This window comes from Oryza glaberrima, chromosome 1, assembly GCF_000147395.1.
Source record: "Oryza glaberrima chromosome 1, OglaRS2, whole genome shotgun sequence".
Lineage (NCBI taxonomy): Eukaryota > Viridiplantae > Streptophyta > Magnoliopsida > Poales > Poaceae > Oryza > Oryza glaberrima.
This window is the reverse complement of record NC_068326.1, coordinates 11,493,034-11,507,176: the sequence shown is the minus strand read 5'-3', so window position 1 is coordinate 11,507,176 and position 14,143 is coordinate 11,493,034. Positions and strand designations below refer to the sequence as shown.

General features: G+C 42.8%; 1 protein-coding gene across 1 annotated transcript; it reads right to left on the bottom strand.

Moving 5' to 3' along the window:
* Positions 1–1,931: 1,931 nt before the first annotated feature.
* LOC127769989 (uncharacterized) lies at positions 1,932–6,428 on the bottom strand. Its single transcript, XM_052295687.1, has 5 exons — positions 4,321–6,428; positions 3,932–4,243; positions 3,737–3,836; positions 3,599–3,661; positions 1,932–1,970 (listed from the first exon to the last, which is right to left on the bottom strand). The coding sequence occupies exons 1-5, from the start codon at positions 6,426–6,428 to the stop codon at positions 1,932–1,934; spliced, it is 2,622 nt and encodes an 873-aa protein (XP_052151647.1).
* Between the last annotated feature and the right edge of the window lie 7,715 nt (positions 6,429–14,143).

Below are 14,143 nucleotides of genomic sequence, written 5' to 3'. Positions count from 1 at the left end.
TTGAAGGAGAGAAAAACCACGTGAGATGTCAGAAATACCCCTAGACCTACATGTCAGCTCTCCCATCTCTCTTGTCTCTCTATCTCCTCCATCGATGCCACAGATGGGTTCGCCGGCAATGCGGACAGGGTGGCGCCACGGGAGGGCTCACCGGTGGTAGCTGGCGACGCGCTTCGCCGACCTGACCAACAACGTGTTCCGCGCGCCTACCTCGGCACCACGCCCGCCGGCAGGGGGCGCCACGTCGGGGAGAGGTGTACTGCCACGACTGTGTCCGCACATGCCGCGGCCCAAGATCCTAAACGGGTTCGACATCATTGCATCGTCGCCGAGCTTCGACATGTCCGGGCTGTTCCAGGAGCGTGGCGAGAGGATGCGCTTCGTGTCCGGCGCGTCGGTGGCCGACATCATCGCCAAGCTAGAGGAGATCGCCGGCATGGTGAGCTTCATGGCGCGGACCAAGGACTGCCAGGTGAGCATCGAGGCGACGCGGAACGGGCAGAAGAGCGCGCTCGCCATCTCCGCCAAGGTGTTCGAGCTCATGTGGGAGCTCGTCATGGTCCAGCTGTCCATGGTCAGCCTATGAGCTGTTAATTTTGGACGTCTGTTTGATTATCCATCCTCTTGCCACGAGAGAGAAACATCTATAGCGAATCTCGATTAATTTGCCAGCGTCGAGGAGGCGGCGGTGCTCGGATGTCCGGCAGGCGCGCGCGCCCTGAACCAGTGGCGGCGCCTGGCTGTCCGGCAGTGGGGTAGGGCGTGCACCCGGAGCCACCTACGGCGCTCGGATGTCCGGCGGGCGCACGTGAGGAGGCGGCAAGCAGCTCTGGTGGGAGGTGGTGGTGGCGGGCTGGAGCGCGTGAGGAATCGATGAGCGGTTGCGGACTGGCGCAGGGAAGCGTGGGAAGGAAGGAGGGGACAGAGAGAAGAGAGATGGGAGAGTTGACACGTGGAGAGAGATGGGAGAGCTGACACGTGGGTCCAAGGTTATTCTTGACATTTCACGCTATTTTTCTCTCTCCTTCAAGCGAAAATTATTATTTTAATGGGTGCGGTGTCCCTGGCAAATTACCACATTTATAGAGTGTATTCCCCCAAAAGTCATTCCGTGCGGTGTCCTCGCGAAGTCACGATGTCCTGTAGCAAAATTTGCCTATTTTTAAATATTGCACGATGTTCCACCAAGTATATCGGAATTGTTTCACTAAGTATATCGAAAATGTTTCAATCAATTAAATCGGGCATTGTTTCACCTTATATAAAAACAATGTTTCAACAAATAGTGAATAATGTTTCAGTTCACTGCAACATTAGATCTATACATAGTGAAACATTGTGAGTACACTAGGTGAAACATTTTTGTGAAATAAAAATTGAAACGAATTCCCTTAATAGAGGGTTTCTAAAATATGTGGGTGATTTGTTGCAGAAGAAATGTTTCGTTCACTGCAACATTAGATCTATACATAGTGAAACATTGTGAGTAAATTAGGTGAAACATTTTTGGTGAAAAAAAATGAAATGAATTCCCTTAATAGAGGGTTTCTAAAATATGTTAATGATTTGTTGCATAAGAATATTTTAATTCACTGCAACATTAGATCTATATATAATAAAACATTCTAAATACATTAGGTGAAACATTTTTTTTTGGAAAAGGGGAGGGATAAGTGGATGGGTCCAGTAGGGTGCGCACGTGGGAGGTAGAGAGAGCGACCGATTTTTCCACCTCCCTCCGATCGACCGATCCTGAGCATTTCTGGAATTATTTTCATTCAATCTCCCTCAGTTCCATCCAAACTAAATAGAAATAAGGCCTAACGATGCACATGGGCTGGGTCAACCCAGTGACCCATCGACCCGACCCAGCATTTATGGGGCCAAAATCACATGGGTTGGCAAACGAAAGGGAAGACTCTAGTTGCTTATCAATCCATGTCAGTGACGACGACGCCGCTGTCGTGCATCTGATCACAGTTATGATCAGGTTTACTTCTATTGCTGAATAGTGATTACGTTCCTCAACTGGCTGGCTCTGCTGTTTCTAATCATCATTGTCATAGGTGGAAGCTGTGATTTGGTAAAGCAGCAACAGCTATACTCTATGTATGACAAATATATGCTTACAAGAGAGTATATAGATTATTTAAATTTATTCAGCAGGCTTGGTGAATGGTGCTTGCCTGCCCTCTGGAGTTGCTTATATTGTTGGAAAAACTGAGACTTCGAGAAGTGGAGTGTGATATTAGTATTAACTTCTAAATTTGGCCACTACTTTCTGGCTAAATTGGAATATGCTGAAATGTATCAGATTTTTAACTCAGGAAATTAATGAACCAATCTTTTATGGAGCTTGCTTTTCTGAAATGATAGTGATTAACTACTATGATGGTACAATCAAAATTGGCAATGCTGCTTGTGTTTTCTTAAGTATACTTCCTCCGTTCTATAATATAAAAGATTTTGGAGGCATGTGACATATCCTAGTACTAGGAATATATCTCATAAGAGCAAGTTTAATAATATAGCCGACTGATGGCTCTAAAAATATCTATATTAGTATTTAATTAACTAATAACTGTGGTATGTGTACAATCAGAGAGCTATTAGTATGTCCCTTCTTAATTTTTTTATTATACTTTTTCTTCTTTTGAAGCTTTCCTGTACACTCATTTTTCCTTGAGAAGTGAGCACCTACTGGAGCTTAATAGAAACTGGTCATGCGCTGCTATTGTTGAATTGGAGCCTGTGTGGAGCTGGCGACTAGTATGTAATTAGTCGCCCGCTCAGACCCTCTTTCTACTCATTTCTTCTATATGTATTTTATTCAGTTTGGACCCAATATAGCCAGCAAAAATTTACCTATTATACCTGCTCTAATATAAGGGATTTTGGAGAGGTATGACATATCCTATTACTATGAATCTTATGTCATATCCTCCAATTCTTTATATTTTGGGACGGAGGGAATATGATAATACCTTCTTCTGTTCCTTTTATTTTCTTGATTCATGGTTGTATTTTGTTTCTAACACAGTGATTGTAATAGAGAGCACTAATGTTTCTTCAGGTGATCTGTTTATTTAAAAAAAAACAGCGGTACGTATATGCCGATCTTTCATAATATATGGTCATAAATATATCTTAGCTAACTCTCCCTTGAACTGTGTTCAGCAGCAGGGATGGGAACTAATCTTTCCCGCAAGGAAAATGGAGCGGTCTATTAACACGTGATTAATTAAGTATTAGCTATTTTTTTAAAAAAAAGATAAATATGATTTTATGATTTTTTAAAGTAACTTTCATATAGAATTTTTTTAAAAAAAAAATACACCGTTTAACAGTTTGAAAAGCGTAACAGTTTGAAAAGCGTACGCGTGGAAAAAGAGGAAGTGGGTTCCCAACTCCTTTTGCCGAACACAACGTCTATAATATGAAAAATTGACACCTTTTCTTTTTATCACTGCTAGAGTTTGTCATTTTTGTGTGGGAGTGGATTCTAAACTCTCGTGAGGACATCCCCTAGTTATTTGCATGTTATCCAAATAGTTATGAATTTTTTAAAAAATTCATCACATCCCTTATAACACTTAACCATGTATCGGGGCCCAATGGAAAGAGCCCTTACTTGTTCTTCAACTGTTTCATCTTTTCCAGCCTGTAGAATCAATTTTCATGAATCATGCATTAAAATAAATAATAATCCATCAGATATTACATCATGTATTCTTACCAACTCACGAAGCCAGGTTGGAAAATCTTTCTCATGCATCTCTTGTAATTGAGTTGTAGTGATGTTCCTGTTTTGTTGTTTCATCTCCCTATCAAATTTCCTGACATTTATTGCAATAACATAAATGTAATATGTCATATTCACAAAAATAGAGCCCAAGTAATAAAATAGGAAAACAGAATAATATATACTTACAAGACATATTTGTCAACTTCTGCACAATTGAGTAATGCATATACCCTAGCAGCCTGCCATTCTTCTCTTGATAAGTTACGTGATGTGCTCTTTCCAAGAGTGCGATATGGGATAGAGAATATAGACAGCCAGTCAGTAGGTGCTCTGAAACCACCATCATCATGTCTAGGGACGCGAGTGTGCTTTGTTCGCACATGATCAGCAAAATACATAGAAATAAAATTAGAGACCTCCTGTACTCTATACCCCTCTACAATTGAACCTTCGACACGTGCTTTGTTTCGAACCTTCTTGCGAGCCTCATGTAACTCCCTATGAATTGAGCAGAAAACATAATTATGAAATTAATATACAAATTCACACTTTAGTACTTAACCAAAGAAACATACCTTTCAAATACATACATCCAGCGGTAAGCTACAGGCCCTCCAATTAAAGCTTCATAAGCTAGATGCACCACCAAGTGTTCCATACAATCAAAAAATCCAGGAGGAAAAATCTGTTCAAGTTTACACACAATGACTGGCACTTCCTTTTGTAGGTGCTTCATTTGTTCTATATCCACCTCTTTTGCACATAGTTGCCTAAAGAAGTAGCTCAGTTCTGCTAAACACTTCCAGATGTGCTTGGGGAGGAAATCACGAAATGCCACAGGTAGCAACCTTTCCATGAAGACATGGCAATCATGACTCTTCATTCCTATGATCTTGCCTCGATTAATATCAACACCCCGTGCTAAATTTGATGCATAACCATCAGGGAATTTAAGATTCTTAACCCATTGCAGTACCAATTTCTTCTGTGCCTTATCTAGACTATAACAAGCTTTTGGTTTCACCCATCGACCTATAGATTTTTGTTGCATATGAAGTTCTTTGCGATTGCATATATTGGCTAAATCAAATCGAGCCTTGACATTATCTTTAGTCCTCTTTGGGATATCCATCAAAGTATTCCATATATTGTCAAACACATTCTTTTCAATGTGCATCACATCAAGGTTGTGCCGTACTAACAACTCACACCAGTAAGGCAACTCCCAAAAGATAGATCTTTTCACCCAATTATGCTCCTTTCCAAAACCTTCAATCTCTTGTTTTCCTGCCTTGGTACCAAATGTAATTTGAGGGAGAGATTTAACACAATCATACACTTCTGAAGATGATCGATGAATAGGTGGGCCATCTTTCTCCTCCTTATTCAGGATGAACTTGTCTTTTGCACGTCTAAAAGGGTGTCCCTTTGGTAGGAAACGCCTATGACAATCAAACCAACATGGCTTGCCTCCAACTTTTAGCCAAAATGACTTTGTGTCTTCCATGCAAATTGGACAAGCTAATTTCCCGTGTGTGCTCCAGCCACACAACATCCCATATGCAGGAAAGTCACTTACTGTCCCCATAAGGGCAGCTCGCATGACAAAGTTCTGGTTTTTTGAGCGATCATATGTCACAACTCCTTCTGTCCAAAGTTGCAAAAGTTCATCAATTAGTGGACGGAAGAATACATCTATGTTCTTTCCAGGGTGCGTAGGCCCTGGTATAACCATGGTAAGGAAAATATTATGTGCCTTCATGCATAATGCTGGGGGCAAGTTATATGGGACAACAAAAACAGGCCAACAGGAGTAAGGGGTTGCAGTTTGATTAAATGGCGTGAATCCATCAGTTGACAACCCTAAACGCACATTTCGAGGCTCCTTTGCAAAATTAGGGTACTTTGAATCAATATGCTTCCATGTTTCACTCTCTGCTGGGTGAGTTAACTTTTTCTTTCTGCTTTCATTGTTGCACCTCTCTGATTCAAGCCCATCCTTGTGGTATGTCATGTGTGTTGCAGTGCCTCGTGACATGTAGAGCCTCTGTAGGCGTGGAATGATTGGGAGGTAGCGAAGCACCTTCTGTGGAGTGCCCTTCTTATTCTCAGGGAGTTCTAACCCTTCAATATTACGAGGCTCATTACATGTTATACATTTCCTTTTGTTAGCATGCTCCTTATAGTATAACATGCAATCATTCTTACAAACATCAATCTTTTGGACAGGCATACCTAAAGCTTCGACGACTTTCTTGCATTTGTAAAAACTCCCTGGCAAATTTGCATCTGGAGGCAACATTTCTTTCATAACCTTGACCAGCTCATCAAAGCAAGCTACAGACATATTATGGTCTGATTTTATTGTCAACAACCGAGAGACTGCAGATAATTGAGAGTGTTTTCCACACTTCTCCCACAATGGCTTGTCTGTTGCATCTAACATATCAAAAAATGAAGCTGCTTCAGCATTTGGAGGCTCTTCAATATTTTGACAAAAATTAGGCCCTGCGGCATCCAACACCATCTCATCTATATGATCTGACTCTCCATAGGCATTACCTCCTTCATTCATCTCATTGTCAATACTGCCTTCTGGTGTCTCACTGGTATCAGCTCCACTTTCACCATGTCTACTCCACACATGGTAATTTTCAGTAAATCCTTTATTGCAAAGGTGCATTTGAACTATTCTTTTGTCATGCAGCTGTCCATTCTTGCACTTCGTACAAGGGCATCTAACCCTTTTCTCTGCCTGACCTTGTAACTTTGATACAGCGTGTGACATAAACCTCTTAACTCCTTTCAAATACTCATCTGAAATGTATCCATTCACTACCCTTTTATACATCCAACTACGGTCCTCAGCCATTAATCTCACACTAAACAAGCTATTCTGACATGCAAATAATGGCTAGCCCTACACTTGAAATTATATGGTAAGGATGCATATTTTGAAAGATTATGTCAAGGAAGTTTATCAAAATAAGAAGAGGAAAGATTAGATGTAGACTAATAGCAAATCTTCTTTTAAATACAAAAAATAATTGCTCCCACATAAATCATTATTAGTGATAACTTGAACATATTAAGTAGTACATATTTCTCTATAATTTGTTTACTCTGTCTACACTTCAATACACCAAAAGAATAAACAACATGTGTCTTAGCTTGTTTAATTTACTGAATTTTTGCACACATGCCAATGGTTTGCTATCAGATTGCACAATTATTAACATTCAAATTCCATCGTACTTTCAGGAGACCTGAATTTTCTAACCACTTAAAGCAATCCTGAGATTGCACAATTATTAACATTCAAATTCCATCATACTTTCAGGAGACCTGAATTTTCTAACCACTTAAAGCAATCCTGAGATCAGTACCAATCATAAATTAAACTATGTTAATAATTCCTACCTGTATATTCTAATCCGAAGAACTGATGATAGAATATATATCTACTAGAGATACTCGTAATTTTTGGGCAATAAAAATATCTAGTAGCGAGCAACTAAAGAATTAGAAACACAACCATCGTCAGGAACTTGAGTCATACATGTGCAAGTTAGAGAGCAAATTTTAGTGTGTATTACTTAAACCATAAACAAATTAATCCAATATCCAACATCCTGGAGCAAGGAGAGTAGAAGAAACCAAAAGGATGATGAACATTCTTTCAAAATCATTAGTTGAGATGCTCCTGGGATACAATCACAAAAGATGAAAATCACAGGACATGACAAAATTCTCACAGGGGAATTCCATCGAGCAACTGGTAGGCACACATTAATCAAGATGTTACCTGAGGAGGAAGGATCAGGGCACGGCAGAGCGGCACACTCCGACGAGGTAGGAGTGCTGGGCCTGGGTGTCAGGCACCGCCGCACCGGGCTACAGGAGGTGCCGCACCTGAAGGCTCGGAGTGCGACAGGGGTGCCGACCTGCGTCGAGGCAAGCGCACGGCAGGGGATTGTTAGCGATCACGCGAGGAAGAAAACAAATGAAGAAAATTGGGTGCTACAAACTCACGGAGGGGCAAATAAATTTCTCCAATCAGATGAGGAAATCACAATTAGACCGGTAAACATGGGGAGTGGGAGAGATGGGATAATGGGGGTGGACGATTTTGGGGGGAACGCCAGAAAATCGCGGGAAGGAAAAAGATGGATTGGGAATTGGAGGTTTTTTTCGTGAGAGCTAGAGAGCCCTTCTTTTTCTTTTTCTTTTTTATTTTGAGTTGACGGGGTTTTTCTAGAGGGCTGGCATGTTTTTTTTTTAAGTACGGGAAAACTTCCTTTTTTTCAGGGAGTGGGATGTGGCTGGGTCAAAACAAACTCCAGATATTCCCTCATTAAAAAACTAACTCAGGATAAAATATTGCATCAAAAATTTATACATGGTAATATTATTTATAAAATATATGAAATCTCGTGTTTTCTATTATACAAAAATTATGTAATTATTTTCAAAGTTACATGACCATAAGAGTAAAATATACCGTCTTTAAATATAGATTTTGCATCCTTTATTTCTAGATAATCAATCTAGAATTTTTTTAATTTTTTTCAATTTTTATAACGATCGTTGCTACGGGAGTAGAGCCACCAGTAATAACATAAGTGTGGTAGGCGTGTACAATAATACCTTCGACTAAGTGGCGGTCATGGAGCTTGACGACGAAGATAGAACAGTGGCAACGCTACTCAACCTGTCAACCATGGAGACCGTGTATATAAGACCTCGGCAACGACAACAGTGGTTACAATAATGTATTGATTAGAGGGTTGGCGTGATGGCGACAAGTAGTAGCTACTAGAGTGTTACTCCCTCCGTCCCAAAAAAAAGACAAACCCTGGTTTCCGTGCCCAATGTTTGACCGTTCGTCTTATTTGAAAAAATTATGAAAAAAATTAAAAAGACAAGTCACGCACAAAGTATTAATCATGCTTTATCATCTAACAATAATAAAAATACGAATTATAAAAAATTTTCATATAAGACGGACAGTTAAAGTTGGACACGCAAACCTAAGGTTTGCCTTTTTTTAGGACGGAGGGAGTAGGTAGTAGTGACAAGCATGCTAGCATGGGAAAATATCCCTCTAGAGTAGAGGTGCCAATGTACTGATAAATTTTTATACGGCAGATACAACGGTGGGCACCTTCTCTCGTTTGCATGACACTTGTTAGATATGGCTAAAAAAATATATCATGGCGTTACACCATTTTATTAATGTAATATTTAAATAAAACCTATACTAAAATATAACCTTAGATGTGACTCGGTATCTCTACTATTAAAATATTCGTGTTATTAAAAGATCATGATAATTAATTTATGTTTTTCTATTAATGGAAGACAAACAGTTATGCATGTCACACGCACATGCCCTGTTTTTATCATTTGCAGGTCCTTCCGAATAGTTCATTTATATTTTTTTATAGTACTGGAAATGAGGTCGCGTGGTCGACATTTTATATTAACATGTTTCATACAATTTTTATCGGTTAGCTATACTTTAATTAGCAAACTAAAACTTAGTAAATGTAAAAGAAGTTTTTGACAGTACAAGCACAATTTCGTTTGCAATTCTTTAATTTAATTTTTTATTTAGCTATTTATAGAGTTTTTTTTACAGAAATCAATTAAATATATTTTTATTTTTAGATAATGTTTAATCTATTTATAAATAAAAACAAGCTCACAAGATCCATGCATGGCTAGCGTAATACTAGCAATTAACTAACTGTAAAATTTATATTATGTAATTTATATTACAAAGGGATGCTTTATTTCATACAATCCCAAGGACCATCGCACATGCCTTGGGGATGACGACATTCTGCAAGGGTACGTTCATGACCCTTGCAAATAAACATTATTAGCAAGGAACTAGAGTGATGGTAGCAGATAAGGATCTTCTGCAAGGCTATACTATTGCAAGGGGAAATACTCTTGCCAATAATTGCATTTCTTGTAGTGCATGGAAGAAAATAGTTGATTTCGGTACCAAGTTGATGAATCATGGAGTGTGTACATCTTGATTTGAATGTCTGTGGGCGTCAATCTTCTCCGGCGGACGGAGTCCTGATAGTATAGATAAGAGCTGATCGAGGATTTGCAACTGATTACTTCTTGATTTGACACTCGTTCATGAATTTTGGTACACACATGTTTGTGTTTGGTGGGGTATACGTACGTGAGCCCATGCTCTGGTTGTTCGAAGGCGTGTGTCAACAACGTGAATCGCATCTATAATAACTGTTATTTCCCTTGTGAGAGAAAGCATATATTTTCGTTGGGGAATGTGTTAGCAACCCACTCCAATTCAGTAAACGTATCCTCTGCCATTCATACTAGAATGGCCGAGGCCGAGAGCAACACACTAGCACTGGAAAGATTTTTCTGGACGCCGGACCCTTTTGTTTCTAGGCGGATCGTAAGTGAAACCGCACAGAAAAATAGGGGATCGGTACCGGGCAGTCGCCCGCACAGGTAAATCAATTTTTATGTGTGGGTCACTTAACAGGCCCGCAAACAAAAATAAGTCTAATTTCGCGTGCGGGCATGTTAAGTAACCCGCACACGAAAATAGACCCCCCCCCCCTCCGTCGTCACGCGCTATGCTCCACAAAATAAATGCGGGTCCCTCCACCCGGTCTCATCCTCCCACACTCCTCCCTCTCCCTCTCCCTCTCCCTCTCCTCCTCGGCAACGGCGGCACCCTCGGCTAGGGCGGCGGCATCGGTGGGTGCGGCGGCTACATCAGAGAGTATGGTAGCGACATCGGCTACGGTGGTGGCGGATGCGGCGGTCACATCGGCTACAGTGGTGGTGGCAGAGCAGATCCGCCTCCGCCCACCGCGGGGAGGCCGGATCCGTCACCGGCGACCGTGGGGACGACGGCGGCGACGATGACGAACACGGTGTTGATTTTTTATTAGGGTTCAAGGTTGGATTTTGATTTTTTTTTTCAATTTTTTATTTTCCCGTACAGGCGCCACACGAAAATTGCGATTTTTGCGTGAGGATGCATCACCCGTACGAAAAAATCGGATTTTCACAGACACCTCGTTCCAGATGGGTGGAAGCTCCGCACGCGAAAATTGATTCCACCCGCACGGAAAAATCTTTATTGTAGTAGTGACTGTACTCTCTACCATTAGCTATTTTCAGCCATTAGATTAAACGAGCCAGGTTAGATGAGATCGATCGCTACAGTACTTAACAGTACTTTTCACTGTATTGAATTTAGAGTTTTAGACACATGTTTATATAGCTGTTTAAACTACATGCATATACCTAGGTGCCATGGTACCTAGGTGTATAAAATACTTTACCTACGAGTAACACCAGTACCCCTAGAAGACTACAATATGTTAGTGTTGCCAAGCTTCATCATACCACAACGAAGTAGCTCCGACTTCACCTAGTAGAAAACGAAGAAAGCTAGACGTTCGCCACATCCAAGATTGAAACCTAGAAGGCGAAGACCTTGCCGAATAGCTAGGCCTACAGAGCTTCGACGTAGGAGTCTACCAACGACCATCATTGCACGGGTAGGGTTCTTGGTAGGGGGGAGAAAGGACGCCATAACGACGCCTTCAAGGAGGGGAATGATGCCTAAGGGCGCTGCCGTCATCAAGCCAGCGTCAAGCCAACCCAAGGCCAACCAAGGATTTCGCTAATAATTTTCATCCAAAACCACACAACCCCCCGCACAACTTACATAGCCAGACCACCACATCATCCCTCTAGCCGCCAACCCTAGCCTACCACCCACAGCTCAAGTAGGTTCACGAGCCGCCATCCTCCGTTGCACAACCGTTGCTTCCCCCCTCCCTCCAGAGTTCCCCATGGCTAGAATAGGAAATCCAGCCATAGGAGGGGAGGAGCTCCACAAAGAATATACTGGTCAGCCTACAATCAAGAAGACAAAGTGTCATTGCCACTTGCCCGCTCGCACTGCCAATTACTTGAGATCTACCACTGGCTGCTACTACTTCTCCTCGTGCCACTAGCCCACAGCGGCCGCTCGGGCCACCGTGCGACCCTTGCCGCTGCCCTGTGCCACTTCGCGGCCATGTCATGGCCTACCATCGTCTAGATACATGGGTGCCGGCAATGAATCCGGCTGGATCTAGACACGTGGTTATGGATCCAGTCCTCCCTATCACCAAGCACACCGCCAGCCAAACAGCATCGCAAGGAGGCCGCATGCTCAGGTGACAGTGAGGCGGAGAGGTAGAGGAGACGGGGTGGTGGCGGCTAGGGTTTTCGCTGACTGAGCCGCCACCTCCCAGAGCAGCGTGGCAGCCAAGATGAGATACTCCGATAGCACTAAGATGTACCCATACAGGTGCAATTGGTCATTCAGGGATACAAGTTACTTATAGCCGAGTGCGCAAGTTATTCGCTTGGCTAGGATTGAAACTATCTATTTATGAGTTTGTGGAGGATTGTGCTATATGCAAACATGCGGAAGCTAAAAGAGTGTGTTACCCTGGATTATTGCAACTCTTGCCTGTTCCTGATCACGCCTGGCAGATTGTTTCATTGGACTTTATTGAAGGACTGCTATTGTCATCAGGATATGATTTTACTTTGGTGGTGGTGGATAAGTTTTTCTCGGTATGCTCACTTTATCTCCTTAGCTCACCCTTTTACCGCACTCGACTTTGTTATGGCTTATCTCAACAATGTATATAAGCTGCATGGCTTATCTTGGATCAAGATCGTATATTACCAGTATGTTGTGGACTGAGCTATTCCATTTGGCGGATACACAACTGCGGATGATTTTAGCGTACCATCCTCAAACTGATGGTCAAATGGAATGGGTAAATCAACAGCATTTGTGCATGCTTGCCCAAAAAGATGGTTTCGCCGGATAGCTTTGACGGAGTTTTGGTACACACAACAAATCATTGGGCATTGGGCTCTTCTCCCTTTATGGTCTTATATGGGCATTCCTCACGCTACTTTGGTATTCGGGATATTTTTTCATGTACGATGTCAGATCTAGAGGAGTGGATGAAGGAATGCAAGGTGGTGTCCAGTCTATTGCGTAAACACCTGCATCGGGCACAATAGAGAATGAAACATCAAGCTGACCTCAAGTGCTCTCAGCGTGAGTTTTTGCCTAGGGATTAGGGGTGTTTGGCGATTGGCGCTATGTACCTTTTGGACAGACATCGATGGCGGTGCGCACTAATCACAAGTTTTCTACCATTTCGCTCCCTTTCATGTGCGGGAGAATATAGGATCAGTGGAATATTGCCTGGAGTTGCCGGTCGATTGCGCTATCCACCCCATGGTGCATACCTCTTAGCTAAGCAAGGCCACACCGTCTACTTCCCCTGCTTTGGCAAGTCTACCAGTAGCTGGGCACTTGGAGGAATTGGTCCCGATGCAGGTCTTGCTACGACGTCGATGCAAAAAAGGGAGCAGCTGCGCCAGAACAACTCAAGTGAGTTGTTTCTGGTTCTTTGTCGACCGAAACAACCTAGGAAGATGTGGTGGCGTCGCATGCCCATTTTCCCAGCAGCTCCGGCTTGGGGACAAGCTGCTTATAAAGGGGAGGGGATGTTATGATCAGCTCTCCTACCGCCACTGTGGATCAAGTCAATCCCATCAAACCCAAGGTGCAACTGAAGAGAGTGATACAGCTCAACCCACGAGTTGATGGGCCAGAGTGGGTTTGGGTTGTGACCGGGTGCTAGGCTATAAGTACACCACAGAAACATAGGGAGAGGGCATGAATTGTAATAAACCAAAACACATTACCTCTCTCAATACAATCTTTCCCCTCTTCCATACCACTTCTTCTTCTACCTCTGCCCTGTTCGTTCTTCATTCGCGTGAAGTCTTGCTCCAAATCCACCGTGACATCATAACAAACTAGTCTAAATATAACGTCCATCACAACCCCGTTATGGCCCAACTAATTTGGGAACGATCGATATCCAACGGTCAAGATTTAATCATGGACTTCTTGTTGTTGTTGATTTTGCAAAAAGTATGACAATCACTAGTAGACTAACAATTTTTCCGTGCGGTTGGAATTGGTTTTTGCGTGCGGATCTTCCACCCGTCTAGAACGAGGTGTCTGCCAAAATCGCGATTTTGCTGCGGGCGCTTAAGCCGCCCGCACGGGAAAAATAAAAAATCGAAACAAAAAATAAAAAAAATAAAAACACTGTCACCCCCGTCGTCGTCGCCGTCTTGCCCGAGGCCCGCCACCATCGTCTCCGCGGTCGCCGGCAACGGATCCGGCCTCCCCGCGGTCGCCGGCGACGGATCCGGCCTCCTCGCGGTGGCCGAGGATGCAGCTCCACTCCGTTCCTGCCCTCGGCGGCAGCTTCCGCGCCGCCGGCTGACGGATACGCCCTCCCG